At 45.4% G+C, this 15665-nt stretch overlaps 1 protein-coding gene across 2 annotated transcripts in view; it reads right to left on the bottom strand.

Annotated features, from left to right (window-relative positions):
* Positions 1 to 15665, bottom strand: part of pik3cb (phosphatidylinositol-4,5-bisphosphate 3-kinase, catalytic subunit beta) — a 235014-nt gene that overhangs the window by 75901 nt on the left and 143448 nt on the right. For both annotated transcript variants that reach the window (XM_038816211.1, XM_038816212.1), the window contains exons 8-12: positions 13603 to 13848; positions 10242 to 10338; positions 9998 to 10128; positions 6673 to 6726; positions 3262 to 3450 (exon numbers count right to left, since the gene is read on the bottom strand). In XM_038816211.1, the coding sequence (XP_038672139.1) occupies positions 3262 to 3450; positions 6673 to 6726; positions 9998 to 10128; positions 10242 to 10338; positions 13603 to 13848 (717 nt within the window). The remainder of the gene's footprint in view (positions 1 to 3261; positions 3451 to 6672; positions 6727 to 9997; positions 10129 to 10241; positions 10339 to 13602; positions 13849 to 15665) is intronic.

Raw genomic sequence — 15665 nt, 5'->3', positions numbered from 1 at the left:
CCATGGAAGCAACACACCATCCTGGAGTCTTGTTTGCGGTCACAGAAATGTCTATCTATTCCCCTTACAATTGAATCCCCACCAGAGACCCAGAATCAACAATGGACACAGACAACAGATGAGTGAAGGTAGATTGCCTGGGGGGTGAGGGACATCACTGGATAAGGGGTGCAGAGGGAAGGTCTGGGAGGGTGGCTCATGGTAACACTCCACCCCTCTAACCCCCACCCATTCCTGATGTTGAGAGTTCCTCGATCAGGCACTGAGTGTTTGCCAACAAGTGTACCCTTTCCCATAGGCAAACCTGATAGAATTTTGGCTCCCAATGCGGCGACTGCCCCACGCACTCCTGGTTGAATACTGGAGCAGGGTGAGGCTCTTAAATAGGTATAATTAAGCAATTGGCTTCAGGGCAGCAAGGCTCCTGCCCACAAGTCTTCCCAGCTCAGGCGCAGGTAGTTGGCGAGGTCCCCAGCCCACAGCTCTTCATCTGATTAAGTGCCCACCACCACCAAACCTGCCTTGGGCGGGGGGAGGGCCTTTAAATTCCACCCAAAGATTCTGCCTGCAAGCATACATAAATTGGGAATCAACTTTGCATCTACAGAATGAAGCACTTCAAAAATGCCACATTATTCTCCATAATAATCCATGAGGATTAAATATCAACAAGGCTAAATAGGTTTTACTTGAATAAATAGTAAAGAAGGAGTTAGAAATCAGAGCTACAGGTCAAAGACAGGGGAGCTAGTTATAATTTTTTTATTAGAAGAGAAAGTCATTGGAGAGCATCCTTTTAAAATTTAGTACCAAATTTTTTAGAGATCAAAAGTTGCAGTATCTCGCAGTAAAAACATTTTACAGTAGTTTCCTGTTATTGTCACTTTTGGGTTTGCTGGCCAAAAAAACAGAGTGACAAGAAGGAAGGAGGACCACAGAGCAATGCAGTTTTATCTTGACGAAATAATCAAGATCAAATGGATTTTGTTTAAAAAGGTTTAAAAAAATGCGCGATGGTTCCTGCAGTTCAGTGATGATTGTGCTTGAAGTGTCTATGTGGGGCCTGCAAAGGTGTGAACCTTAATGGAGCACTGAGGATATAGAAACGGCGGTTAGAAGTCTATTAAAATGAGGCAGCATTTTTTTTAAATAAAACTAACAAGTAAGCCAGTGTGTTTCTCAAAGAAATTTCCTGAGGAGAGCAGGAGGAATTTCTGGATATTGTTCAATAAAATAGGAAGTTGTTATGGTCTCATGTTAAAAACCATTTGCAAGTGACTTTCTAGAGCCCTTCTCCAAAAGCACCTTGATATTTGACCAGCTACTGTGATTGCGCCAGTTGGAAGATGCATGGACTTCACATAAAACACACAATGCAGATTGACACTGAGGGTGTGCAACACTCGTGAGATGCCGCATCTTAGATGATAGATTAAATTGAAGCTTTAACTGCCACTCAAATTGATGTAAAGACACAGTGGAGCCACCTGAAAAGATGATGAATTCCCAAAGTTTCCCCCAAACATTTGACCTTCGAGCAAATCCAGATCACCCATCTCAGTGGTGCGCAATCTGCGGCCCATCAGGGTTTTGTTGAGGGAAAGAGAGTGAAGATTGTGCGAATGAGAGCGGAGCCAGGAGATAAGAGGTGCGGGAAAGAGCAAGAGACAAAAGAGCAAGAGATAAAAGGGCATGAGAAAGAATGAGAGTGAAGCCAGGAGATAAAAGAACGAAAGATAGAATGAGACGAAGAGTAAAGCTAGGAGATAAAAGGGCGTGAGAAAGAGAGAGACCGAGTGGTGCCAGGAGGATTTCCTCATTCATCTTTCCAGGCTGATATAATTGTAAGGTGTTCTTCAGGGGTGGCACGGTGGTGCAGTGGTTAGTACTGCTGCCTCACGGCACCCTGGTCCCGGGTTCGATCCTGGCTTTGGGTCACTATCCGTGTGGAGTTTGCACATTCTCCCATGTTTGCGTGGGTTTCATCCCCACAACCCAAAAGATTTGCAGGGGCAATGCTAAATTATCTCTTAATTGAAAAAAAAAATGGAATACTCTAGATTTTTTTTTTTAACTGCATGGGCAGCACGGTGGCGCAGTGGGTTAGCCCAGCTGCCTCACGGCGTTGAGATCCCAGGTACGAATCCCGGCCCTGAGTCACTGTCCGTGTGGAGTTTGCACATTCTCCCCGTTTTTGCATGGGTTTCACCCCCACAACCCAAAGATGTGCAGGATGGTGATTGGCCACACTAAATTGCCCCTTAATTGGAAAATAAGGAATTGGGTGCTCTAAATTTATTTTTTTTAAATGCAAGGTTTTCTTTGTAATAAAGATTTTATAACTGCAAAAGTAAAGCTTATTAGAAGCAGTCGATTTTATTAATTAAACTAAGTAAAGATAAAAATTTTAAAAATACCTAAAGCGCATATTTGTGTAAGTAAGTAATGTATAACTTAGTTGTAGCTGGTACTAACTTTGATAAGCAAAGTAAATTGTAATATACATTAAGGTAAGGGTAAATATTTATTTTGCTTTTCTCATTTGGAGTTGATAACAATTCTATTAACATATGAATGATTTAGAATTTTCTGTAACTCATTTTGAAATATTTAATGTGTATTAAATGTATTTAATCTTATTCATGGGCTCATGGTTTGATCGATTTCAAACCTGTGGCCCACTGAGATGAGGAGGGCCACTAATGTGGCCCAATCACTGGCCTTGGTTACCCACCACTTGCTGCACCCTCTGCTGTGCCCATATTATAGCAGCAACTATACTTCATTGACTGCGAAGCAACTGGGACAACCTGACATGCAATATGAATGCTAAACCTTTCTTTCATAAGCTGGCCAAGGGCTTGATATAATGTATAGCAGTTTTAAACAAAATCCTTGTGGGATTCTTTTACAATTAAAATATTTTCATCACGAATAGTGTTGGCCTTTTTGCAGCAAAAGCAAGTGCCCCATCCACAAACTCGTAGTGGGACTATGGACTGCGCTGCAGTACATTCCACTCTCACATTTCCAACATGGTGGCAGTAATGTTGGTGGGGAGAGGTGGTCATTGGGAGTAAATGAGTGAATAGAGGTTTACTAAAAAAGTTTTACAATGCAACATATTGATGAAAGCACAACAGGAGAAACCCCATTGCAGTATTATTAGAAATCAAAAGAAACGGCTGATTTTCATTACTGACACGCAACTATTAAAAGTTCACAACATTTAATGATAGGAGACAAGTTCAATGGCCATACCTGCGCCACATCTTCAAGCTTATTCCACTTTACCGAGAGCAGCAGTTTGGGCAATGACTGAGGAAAGTTTTCACGACAATCATACCGTAGAGTCCATATTAAATCCATCTCATTTTCACATAGTTGAGACAGTGGATCTCGCTCCATGATTTCCCTGAGCTCAATATGTAACTTCTTCCATCCTCGCCCCTGAAAGAAAAAGTGTTTCCCCAGTTACAGGTTTAGCAATACATGCAGGTTTATCTGGCAGGCAAACTGGGTTAGACATTTGCTTTGCCAACATTAATGTTTTGAAACAAGAGGGGGAAAAAGCCTAAACATGTATAGAACAAGAGAACTGGATTTTCAAAATAGGAAGCCAGGATACTAATTAAACTGTGGTTACAGAGATAATTATGGTGGTCCAGACTGGACTAGTCCAAGAGGAAATAAGGTGCCTTCCTGCCCTCTAAGAATGGTGACTGGCTGCATTGTTAGTTGGCACCATCATCTGTGCCATTGATATTGGGAAAACAACTCCAAAATCAAACACTGTCAAATTCTACTACTTTTAATAATGTATTTGTGGTTGGTTGTATGTTATGCTCAAAGTAACTGACACCAATACTGGACAATGGGACACTTTTTATTTGTAGAATAGAATGCACTCTCAATATCCTGCAAGGTTAAGGGGAAACTAAAGATTGCCACTAGCTCTGACAATGTGACTTAGCCATAACCTCACAAAAGCACCCCCTACTACACAAAACGTGGCTTGCTCAATTTATAGCCTTTTACCCTCCTCCTCTATTCACTCCTTTCCCAAAGGAATTGATTCCTTCCTGGACAACAGTATCACCTTGTCTGCAGCATTTGACATGATCAAGTACACTGGTCTTCTATAAAGCCTCTTTTATTTTCCCGCTCAGTGGCACTCTCCTTTCTTTGTTCCAATCTCACCTTGCCAAACTATAGCTGAAGCATCTTGCAGCAATGTCTTCTTTTCCTGCCCCTGCATCATTACCTCTGGGGTCCCTCAAGCTCTATACTTATCCCTCACCTTTCTCATATATGTGCTGCCCTCATCAACATTGTTTGAAACAAAATGGCGTAAGCTTCCACAGGCTGTTGCTACCGATATGATGAAGTTATCCATTTCTATCTCCCCATGACATCTACCCACGCTTCCACTATGTGTTGTCATACTGCTTGCCTGACACCTTGTTCGTGATGTCCCGTAATTGATCATCAGGAAGGCTAAAACTATTTGTCTTCCATCTCTGCCAGAATTTCTGCACCCTCGCCATCTATTCCATTCCCCTTCTCTGGCCAATATCCCTCAGCTGAATTTCAGACTCCTGTCCATTTCGTAGTACAGACTGCCTACTCCCACCTCAGCCCATCTGCTGCAGAAACCTCACACACATATCTTCATCGGGCGGGATCTACTGGCTGTTCATGCCACTGGTAATTCCGGTCCCACGCAGCACGACCGGAAAACACGTGGTGGCATGGCCAGTAAATCTCGCCCATCATCTTCAGACATTATTATTCCAATACTCACCTTGTCACCTTCCTGTGATTCACTCTCTATAAAATGAAGCTCATGCAAACTTTCCTGTCCATATCCTAACCCGTACAAAAGTCCTGCTCACCTATCACCCTTTTGCTCACTAACCTACATTGGATCCTGGAATCCTGGTGTTGCCAATTTAAAATTTTTTATCCTGGTGTTCAAACCCCACTTCACACTGCAGATAGATCATAGTGTATCATATCAGCAATTCCTTTGTTGTGGAATGTGAAGCTCATTAAAAAGAATTCTCACTTCCTGAACCCCACGCCCTTCCTGACAAGAGGGGTCCTGGCACACAACCAGCCCCTCAGCCTATTCTGTCTGACACGAGTTACTAGAAAGGGCATGTTAGCAAGAAACACACGGAGAATGGTGTCTGAGTCAAGGTTATGACTCCTGTAACTGCTGGATGAAGTGCTGGGACAGGACTGAATCTGACATCGGGACGGGATTCTCCCAGCCCGACGCCAGGCCGCAGAATCCCCGGAACTGGGCCACGCCGCCCCGACGCCAGCACGCGATTCTCTGCGGAACAGAGAATCGGCGCCATTGGCACTGGCGCATTTGGCACAGCGCCGGTCACGAGCCGCTGTACGCGGCCTGGCTGCTGATCCTCCGGCCCGGATGGGCCGAGTGGCGGCTCTAAAAAGGCAGAGTCCCACCGGTGCCGTCCACACCTGGTCGCAGCCAGCGGGAACTCTGCACGCAAGGTCGGGGGCGGCCTGGCCCGCAATCGGGGCCCACCAATCAGCGGGTCGGCCTCTCGCTCCCCAGGCCTATTTTCTTATGCGCCAGCCCCTGAACACCCACGCTATGTTGCATCTGGGCCGGCACGTTGAGGGAGGCCACCGCGCATGCGCGTGTTGGCGCCGGCACCACTGTGCATGCACGGATCCCTCGGCGCACAGTTCACGTCGGGATGGGAGGCTGGAGCAGCGTGAACTGCTCCAGCGCCTTGCTGGCCCCCTGTAAGGGCCAGAATCGGTACTCCCAGCGGCCCTTCACGCCGTCGCGTTTCACGATGGCGTTTCCGACAGCGTGGACATTCTGCTGCCAAATGGAAGAATCCCACCCCAGAAGTTCAGTGATTTGGACAAGGTATTACCGAGCTTCTGTTGCAGCAGTCACTGACTTTAGGGTGGATACTATGGACGGAACGTCAAAGGTCACAGTGTATCATAAATGTCATTTTGCAGTCTACTCATAATTAAAAGTCCATTTAACTGAAAATCATTTTATTTTTAAAATACCCAAAGTTCCACTTTGCTGTGTTATTTGCAATCCTTAATTCAAATTACTGGGCAATTAAATTTAAATCTCAGTACAGGCAAATACTGAATGATCAGAGTAAGAATGAAGTTGAGTATTCACGGCGGTTAACAATATCATTTTTATTCTTTTAGGCAGCATCTGAATTTTGATTTTAAATGGTTAACTTGGTATGGCTCTGCTGCTGACACTGAACGTTGGCACTTGCAATTGAGTTTGGAGAATGGACTTGTTTTAGTCTCCTGTTCACCGCCAGCAAGTCCCTTACCAAATCACCACTCTCATTTCAAATGGGCTCCCAGGCATTGTAATGGAGATTCAAATTGGTTTCATTACAAATCCAGTTAACTACATCAAGATTCATCATGATCAATGCATATTGGTATTTATTGCAATTTATTTATATTATGACACAAATCGACATTCTTTAAAGCATATCTCAGATTAACCATTTTTGTGTCTTTATAACAATAGAAAAAGGTGTTGATCGCATTAATAATACTGGGCTTTGTTACATTACAGTTAAGCTGATGAACACTAGGTGGCACCACAGCATGCTCTGCTATTCTCACATGCGCTGTACTTACTGATGTACTGAGTGAATCATTGCTTCGTGCAATCTCCGCTGCCTTCTCCAATATCTTTTTTTTTTGCACAGGGGAAGGGGGAAGGAGAGAAAGAAAAAAAGTCAGATAGGGAAACTTTCAAACCACAGACATTTCGACTCCAGCTACACAGTAACCCAAACAGTGCCCGGGCTTCATTCAGTGATGGGGTCTGACCAAGCGAGCATGACAATAAAGCTTCCTGTACCCGCTCACTTTCTTTCTCCACTATGCAGATATCCCTTTGCTCAACACCCAAGTGCTCCTCAGTTTACGGCACGCACACTTTGGAAGTAAAAACCTTTTACCCTTCGGACAAACTTCTCGGCCCTGCCTGGTTTCCAATGCATCAGGAACAAGTAAACATATCATTCAGCTCTGATGCATGTGTTGATGATTTGAATCATTAACTGTTTATCTCTCTCCACAGACACTGCACGACTATTTCCAGTATTCTCTGTTTTTATTTCTGGTCTCCGGCATTCACAATATTTTGCATTTGTGCAAATACTTTCTTTTTGCTGTCCAATTATTTAGCTATTTACGTCACCATTGCCTTTGTACCAGAGTTGTTTTAGAAGTCAGATATTCAATAATGCAGAAAGATCAGAAATTATACGTTCCCTTTTCAGTTCTGACAAAGAATTTACAGAAACAAATGGAGTAGCGATTGTACACCCCAGGGGGTCCGTGTAGGGTTTCCCAGGGGTCCGTGTGCGGAGCAGGCGGCCACCACGTGACTGGCAAATGTCCATTTCAAAAGGAGCAACTGACCAATTTCATAAATAATTACAGCCATGAAATAAGCAAATCAGGGCAAAGCCTCTCGGAGCACTGGATGGCAATAGACTGGCGAGTCAGCCGAGAAGCACCCAGTGAGCCAAGAGGCATTTTTCTGATTGGCCTACTTGATTTATGGCCCATTTGATTGATTCCATCCTGTTGTTGCTGGGCAGAAAAGGCTGCAGCCAATAGTCAGTATTGATCCTGAGAATTGAGACAATGCCAAAAAGAGGCAGCAAGAAGCAGTGAGAAGCCTCAGAAAGGCACTTGGGAGAGCTTGGGGGCTTCTGGTCTCGGAGAAGCATAAGTGAGAGAGCAGGGTGCATTGAGACATTTCCAAGTTTGTGAGAACCAAACTTTCCAGCATCATTCCTCCCATTAAAACTAACAAACGGTATTATTTTAATAAGAGAATTTTTAATTATTATCAGATTACCCACTCCTAAAGTGGCTACTACTTCCAAGGGTTAATCACAGATTCCCTACAGTTCTGAAGGAGATCATTCGGCCCAGTGAGTCTGCACCGACCCTCAGAAAAAGCACCCCACATCGGCCCATGCCCTCACCCTTTCCACATGATCATGGCTAATCCACCTAACATGCACATCTTTGGACTGTGGGAGGAAATCGGAGCACCTTGAGAAAGCCTACGCAGACACGGGGAGAATGTGCAAACTCCTCATAGTCACCTGGGTTCAGAATCGAACCTGGATTCCTGGTGCTGTGAGGCAGCAGTGCTAACCACGAAGGGCCCATGGAGTGTGCCTTGGCCAGGGGTTAATCTGAAGGGGCCATGGAACTGGCCACTGTATTTGTGACTGTGTGCCTCTTCCTAATATATGCATAGATATAGCTAGAAAAGACTTATTTACATGTGATTTCTGTGTTCGCACCTAATTCGTTGCAAAAAAAAAATGGGATATGAACATTTTGAGAATGCTTGGGATTCCCGGATGCTCTTGGTCGCTCACTAGCAGTTTTGTGGCTCAAAATGTTTGGGAAACCTTGGTATGCTCAACGGAACAAAAGAGGATGTTTTTGTTTTGTTATGCTCTTGACGTAGCATAAGCTGCTTCCTTGATGTGCACTCTGACAAAAGAAGGTTCAGATTTGGAGATAGCTTTAACATATTTACTAAACTGTTAACAATTCTCCGACTTGGATTCGACTCTCCTGTTAATCCTGCTATGGCTACTCAGACTATATAACCAGTCTGCTACAATCCACGTGGTGGGTGTGATGTGCTCAATCAACCCTGTGTAGTCACCAAGTGTCTCCACTGGAAAGAGGAAGATCATGTGTGCTGTGTCCTTTTATATGGGTTGGTGTAATGCCCTCCTGTGGTAATGTCACTTGTGTGTGTGTCGTGAATGCCCATTGGTCGTGTCCTATCTCACTGGCCTATTGGTTGAATGTCTGTGTGTCATGTCTCTGGTGCTCCCTCTAGTGTCTAGCTAATCTACGTGTATTTACATTAACCCCCTTGTGCATTTACAGTAATGCATATCACCACAGTTGTTTCCCCCCCCAAAACAGAGGGAGTAATTTTCACCTTCTCTGTCTGGGTTGTAGTCTGGCAAAGTGAATCACTTTGGAATCAACGGGGTGGAAACTGGGCAGGTTCTACAATGATTGGGCACCTTCTCCCCCAAAATTATCAACCAAGGAGGTGACAATACCTCCCAGAGAGACACACAAAGTTAAAACAGTGCTTCGTTGTTACTCAGATAGAGTTTGCAACATTTAAAATTAAATTAGATTGATACTTTGAAAGGAAGAACATAAAGGAGGCACGGAAAGGACAAGAAAATGAGATTATGCTGTCTAAGACTTTTTGGTTATGATTTTAGGCAATAAAATATGCTATTTTGAAAGGCAATGCATAATACCGCCTAAATATTTTAAAGACTAACCTTTTTCCACATAAATTGCAGAATACAATTTGCACCTTCATTTAACACGGCGGGAAATAAATAGAACGAGTTCCGTTCACTGGTAATGTAATGTTTGATGTTTGTGAATGCAATTCCTCATTTCCCAGAACCACCGAGGTGCTAAGCATCTTTCCCACAAAGAAAAGAAGAATAGGTCCAGACTATTCTTATTGACCTGTTAGTTAGTCACTGATCAGGGTAGCGATGAGGTGACGCAGAAGGACATTTGTCCTATTACCGGTGGGGGCTGGCAAGAAATCTGACCACACAGAGGAGAAGATCTGAAAAGATTCTGCAAAATTGGCTGGATTGAGAAATTGAATGTATCAGACAAATGAAGTGAAGATGCTCTCCTGAGGTGGTGGTGAAGCTTTACATCTGGTTGTGCTGTACCTCACCTCAAGAGTGGTCAACAGGGAGGGTCAGCACAAAAAGGCAAAGACATATATTCCCTTCCTCTTCAAATCAGCACAAGACTTCACCAAAAATTTGAAAGGGAGAGAAACATAGTGAAAACACAAATAATAGCAACTTCCAATAGATATGTTAAAAAGCAAATCTCATATGTTCAAGATGAAAGTTAAACCTACCTTATCAAAAGCTGGATAGAAAATCGCCGACTTACTATATTCATAGAACTGAATATGCAAATCTGTAGCATTCTCAGTATATGGATTGGTTTGCGTTGTACCCATTGGGTTCAGCATTTCCTCCAGTTCATCTGAAACCCAAGATAACTTACTTGTGAATCACTTATGTTTTGAAAATTAGATCTGAAGAATGGTTGCCTCTTCACAATTAGTTGGTATGAGATGCACTTAGAAGCACACTTACCAGGAAACGATGACCAGCAATGCAGTGAGACATCTCCACTCTTCAGCTGTCCCCTGAAGTCAAATACCATAGTGTTGACCCATGCAATTGGATAGTGCTAATGGAGAAGGAAGGATTTACATTTATATCATGTCCTTCACAGTCTTAGAACATGTAAGAGTGCAGCACAGTGGCTAGTTCTGCTGCCTCACAGCACCAGGGACCTGGGTTCAATTCCGGCCTTGGATAATGGTCTGTGTGGAGTTTGCACGTTCTCCCCGTGTGTGCATGGGTTTCCTCCAAGTGCTCAGATTTACAGGTTAAATAGATTGGCCATGCTAAATTGCCCCTCATTGTCCCAAGGTTAGATCAAGGTGCGGGATTACGGGAATAGGGCAGGGAGTGAGCCTAGTGGGCCTTGGTAGAGGCTAGGTAGAGTGCTCTTTCAGAGGATCAGTGCAGACTCAATGAGCCAAATAGCCTCCTTATGCACTGTACGGATTATATGCTTATAGTCCATCTACTATTTTTAATTTGTGTTTAATCTTATGTAGATAGATACAACATAAATTTGGTGAGTGTGGAGAGCAACAATGGGGGGGAAAATGATGCTTCAATAGTCCAGAACCTTGGTCAGACTCAATATCGGAGTACTACGTTTGGGCACCGTATTCCAATGAGTGGCATATTGGCCTTGGAGGAGCTAAATGCAGATTCACCTGAATTAGAATGGAGCTTAGAGGTTTAATTAGGACTTGAGGTGGCAGAGATTGGAAGGGTGTGGTCATGACCTAAAGTCAATTCCATACATTGATCGTCCTCCGAGAAACGTTAAGATTGATATTAAAAAGTTCCTGCTTCTTGCTCTTTCTGCACTCTTCACCTTTTTCTCGCCAGGTCTGAGGCAATGACAGGCTGAACAGTGGAGGGAATTAAATTAGATGATCAGGGGCAAATAAGAGACACTGCAGAACATGGATTTGGGAGTACAAATACAGGAGGCTGGATTCTCCGCACCCCGCCGCCGAAATCGTGGCCAGCACCGGGGATACAGAAATCGGGATCGGTGCCGATTCGGCGATTCTTCGGGCACCGAAAAGCGGCATCACCGGGGAGTACTCCATACCACCTGGGGCCATTGCCAGAGACCTGCTCCAACATCCTCCGCCCCTGACTGGCCGAAATCCCGACGGCATGGATCTAACCTGGTCCTGCTGGTTGGGATACATGCTTGGCAGCTGCGGACTCAGTCCACGGCTGCCCTGGTCGGGGACGGGCCGATCGGAGGCCAGGGGGGGCCTTATGGACGGCCGGGGAATGTTCGTGCAGGGGTTGGGGGTCCGGCACGCGGTCTCTTTTTCGGGTCCGAGTCCGCCATGGAGCATGGTGTGGCTGCTGGAGGCCGCCGCCGTGCGCATGCGCGGCCTCTGACCCGGAGGTGTGGGGGCCCGTATCTGCAGCAAAAGCTGAGAGATTTACTCTAGGTCCCTGCTACCCCCTGCAGGGCTGGGAATTCATGTCCCTTTATTCCAGGATTTTCAGAAGAAAAACTCCACCATTTTGCCACCAGCGTGGGGACATAGTCCCAATAATGGGGAATACAGCCCAGGAATTTCCTGATCAATTGCTGCTATGACAATTTTTACCCACTAGATGGTGTACAAGTCAGCTCTCATCTAAATCTGCTCAGGAAGGAGGAAGTGTAAATGAGGGAAGAGCCAGGCATGTATCAAATTCACACGTCTTGACTAATCTCTCAAGCCACACAGCACAGGATTGAGACAAATAACTCTTAGGCTCTCCAAAATAAGGCACGACTCGTATTTTGCACACTATTTCAATCTAATATGTGTCGTCATTAAGAACGCACAAAGTGCAAAGTGGTTTCAGCTTTGGACGAAAGCAGATCAAGACTTTCCCTTCTCAGTCATCAGAACATTTCACTCTGGTGCCAACAGCAGCAACAATTAGACTGGAGCTTTTACATTACATTTATGTAATGTATTGAACAGAGTAAAATGGCCCGAGGCTTTTTACAAGACCAGTATCAAATAAAACGTGTCATTGAGCAACAAAAGGGGCTGGACTCTCTCGTTCCCCAGCTGCATGTTTCTTGGCGGCATGCCGTTCGCTGGCAGCAGGATTCTCTCCCTGGCACTGTCTGAGGGATTTCCCATTGAAGACGCCCCTACGCCACCCGGGAAATGGGGGTACACTGCCGCAGGAACAAAGAATCCAACGGACAGAGAATTCTGGCCAAGATACCAGGACAGGTGACCAAGGGCCAAGTTTTTAAAAGTATCTTTTTTTAATTTTTCCAATTATTGAGCAATTTGGCAAGGCCAATCCACCTACCCTGCACATCTTTGGGTTGTGGGGGTGAGACCCATGCAGACACGGGGAGAATGTGCAAACTCCACACAGACAATGGGCGCGATTCTCCGCTCCCCACACCGGGTGGGAGAATCGCGGAAGGGCCGGGCGACTCATTTCACACCCCCCGCGATTCTCCCACCTCCCTCTCGGAAGAATCGCCGCTCGCCGTTTTTCACGGCGACCGCCGCTTCTCCGGCCCGGATGGGGTGAGCGGCCTGCCGTTCGCGACCGGTTCACGACGGCGGCAACCACACCTGGTCGCTGCCGTCGTGAACATGGGTGCCAAAGGCCCGTTTGAAGCTTGTGGGGGGCGTAGAGGGGAGTGAGCACCACGGCCGTGCTCGGGAGGAGACTGGCCCGTGATCGGTGCCCACCAATCGTCGGGCCGGCGTCTCAAAGCGACGCACTCTTTCCCCTCCGCCACCCCGCGAGATCAATCCGCCACATCTTGCGGAGCAGCGGAGGGGAAGACGGCCACCACGCATGCGCGGGTTGGAGCCGGCCAACCTGCGCATGCGCGGCTGACGTCACATAGGCACCGCTGCCGCGTCATTCTCAGACGCAGGCGGCCGAAAATAACGGAGCGCCGCTCCTAGCCCCCCGGGTGGGGGTGAATACGGTGAGAGGAGCGGCCTCCGAGGCCGTCGTGAAACTCGGCCGAGTTCACGACGGCCTTCACGATTTTTCCCGGGAGCGGACAATTCCGCCCAATGACCCAGGGCTGGGATCGAACCCAGATCCTCGGTGCCGTGAGGCTGCAGTGCTAAATATGTGCCACCGTGCCGCCTAGGTTTTAAGAAGCATCTTAAAAAAAGGAGGAATGAAGTGGCGAGGCAGAGCCGTTGAGGGATTTATGTACGTCTAGGTTTCAGTGGCGAGAATTACAATTTCACTGCATTGCCTTTACAAAACGATACCACTTGCACATATGCTGCAGTTACAATGTAACTGCAGTATTAACAGAGCGAATAAGATGTAAATGCGGTTGAAAAATTGAGAAACTGACCACTTTCCCGGCTTTCCGAATGGTCTGGTATTTGGCCACGTTCTTTGTCGATTTCTGCTTCTTCACTTTATCCATCACTCCATATATAACAAAACAGAGTCGCGACATTCTTGGCAGGTCACAGATGTTAATTTCAAAGTCCAACGTCTCGTTCCAGGTAAGATCATTTTTCCCAGAAATCTCGCTGCTTACAACAGGTTTGCAAAGGAGCTCAGTTCCATGGAAGATCCCAGCCCAGACTTGAACCTACAGGAACAAAAAGCATGTGAATAAGGGCTGGGCTGCGACAAAATGCAAGAGCTTGTTTCAGAATTAGGGTGCAATCTCATTAAAGGATTTCACATGATTTTATTCACAAACAAGTCACTGCAGTAGCGCATGTCTCACTCAGCAAGACAGTGCAGCCGATAATATCGACATTCTTGCCAGGTTTGGCTGAAATCTTTCAAGCTCTCGTTTCTCTTTTCCCCTTTGAACAGGAGATCCAGAACTGGAATCACCAAATAAAAATGGAAAATTGGGCTTGAACCATATTGGAATTAAAACAAATGTAGGTCATACAAACATGCATCAAGCATTTGATTAAACAGTTACCTAAACAGAGAAGTGTTGGCATTTGGTTTCATATTCCATTAATGTGTCGGGTTTTTTTTTTACAGATTTGGGTGCAATTCTGTCTGTTGGTTATCAGCATGAACACAGGACAGAGAACCCTATTGTGTATTAACAAAGGTATTTTTGCTGAAAGTGACTGAGTGGCAGGAGGAACTTTAGTCTCTCTGATCTGTTCCTCTTCCTCCGCCCATCACAATTGATGATCCAACCCATGAACCCATCCATTTTAACATTACTCATCATTTCTTGCCAACCTGACAGGAAGAACGTTGATACTGTGCCAAAATAGAGTCCTTCTTGACCACACACTTTGGGACGTCCTGTGGTTGTATATAGTTGCCAAATTCTCTCACAAGTCTTGCTCCAATCTAGAAGAATGTGCAGGACACTTGAAACTCGAGGAGGGGTTGTAATTCCGCATCCTTCTTCCGCAGTTGAAGCAGTTCAGGTGTGGCCAACGTCACCGACTTCCCACCTGCCATCATTGTAACTGCGGCTCGGATATCCCAGCCCCATCCGCGGAGGGATTCTCTGCCGACAGGGCAAAGAAATTTGGAGAGCGGCCCAAAGTAAATTGACTTCAGATCACTCTCCAGACTTCCTTGTCCCTTTGCTGGCAGGGACATCCTCTGTACCTTAGCTGGTCCCTGTCATGGATACGTTCAAATCAAGACCCTTTAATCTTTTTAGGATCTCACTGTAATATTAACACAAAATAGCAAAGGTTCCGCCCAACGTTGAATGCACCAAGTAAAAGCTAACAGGATTCGTTTCAGAAACCCACTGGAACTAGTTCTAAAAAAGGCACTCCAGCTAAACAGATTTGGCGTGTTATTCTGCTTTGTGGTTTTCCAAATTATGCTCGAGCTTAGAGACTGCTTGACTCTGATTTTTGTTTTGCCTCACTTACCCTGAAGACGACATTATGGTGTTCCAAATACCAACGACTTAATGCTTGGATTGGTCAGGGTGCTCCCTACAATAAATGCCAAAGAAAGTCCTCTACATATATGTGCTGTTTGGTGCGTCTTACACCATCTGGTTATCCATGGAGGAATGCCTTTGAAGGCAGCAGAGCTAGACAGCCATCATCTGACGAAGAGGGTTCGAGGGAAAGTGAGGGAGAAGGAGGACAACGAAAACTGGCTGCCAAAGGTTAGCTAACAGCACAACACTTTCCTGCTCAGTCTGTAGTAACAGTTTTTATTACATTATTCTCCAATCTCTTAATCCTGCATTGAAGAACACGACTAGGTTTTGCGGCAAAAATAGCAGAGACGACTAGGATCATTGCTATAGTGGAGTAAATTGAACAGAAACTTTCCACATCTGCAACTGTACAATTAAGTACAGAAATCAGGGTATTGCTGTCCAATTTGTCTGGTTTCTCCAAAAGCTTCAGTATGCCAGTACCTCACCGAAAAATCTGACGTTCAAATTCACGAAGT

Source organism: Scyliorhinus canicula, chromosome 13 (genome assembly GCF_902713615.1).
Source record: "Scyliorhinus canicula chromosome 13, sScyCan1.1, whole genome shotgun sequence".
Lineage (NCBI taxonomy): Eukaryota > Metazoa > Chordata > Chondrichthyes > Carcharhiniformes > Scyliorhinidae > Scyliorhinus > Scyliorhinus canicula.
The sequence above is the reverse complement of the archived record's forward strand: the minus strand, read 5'-3'. Positions and strand labels throughout refer to the sequence as shown.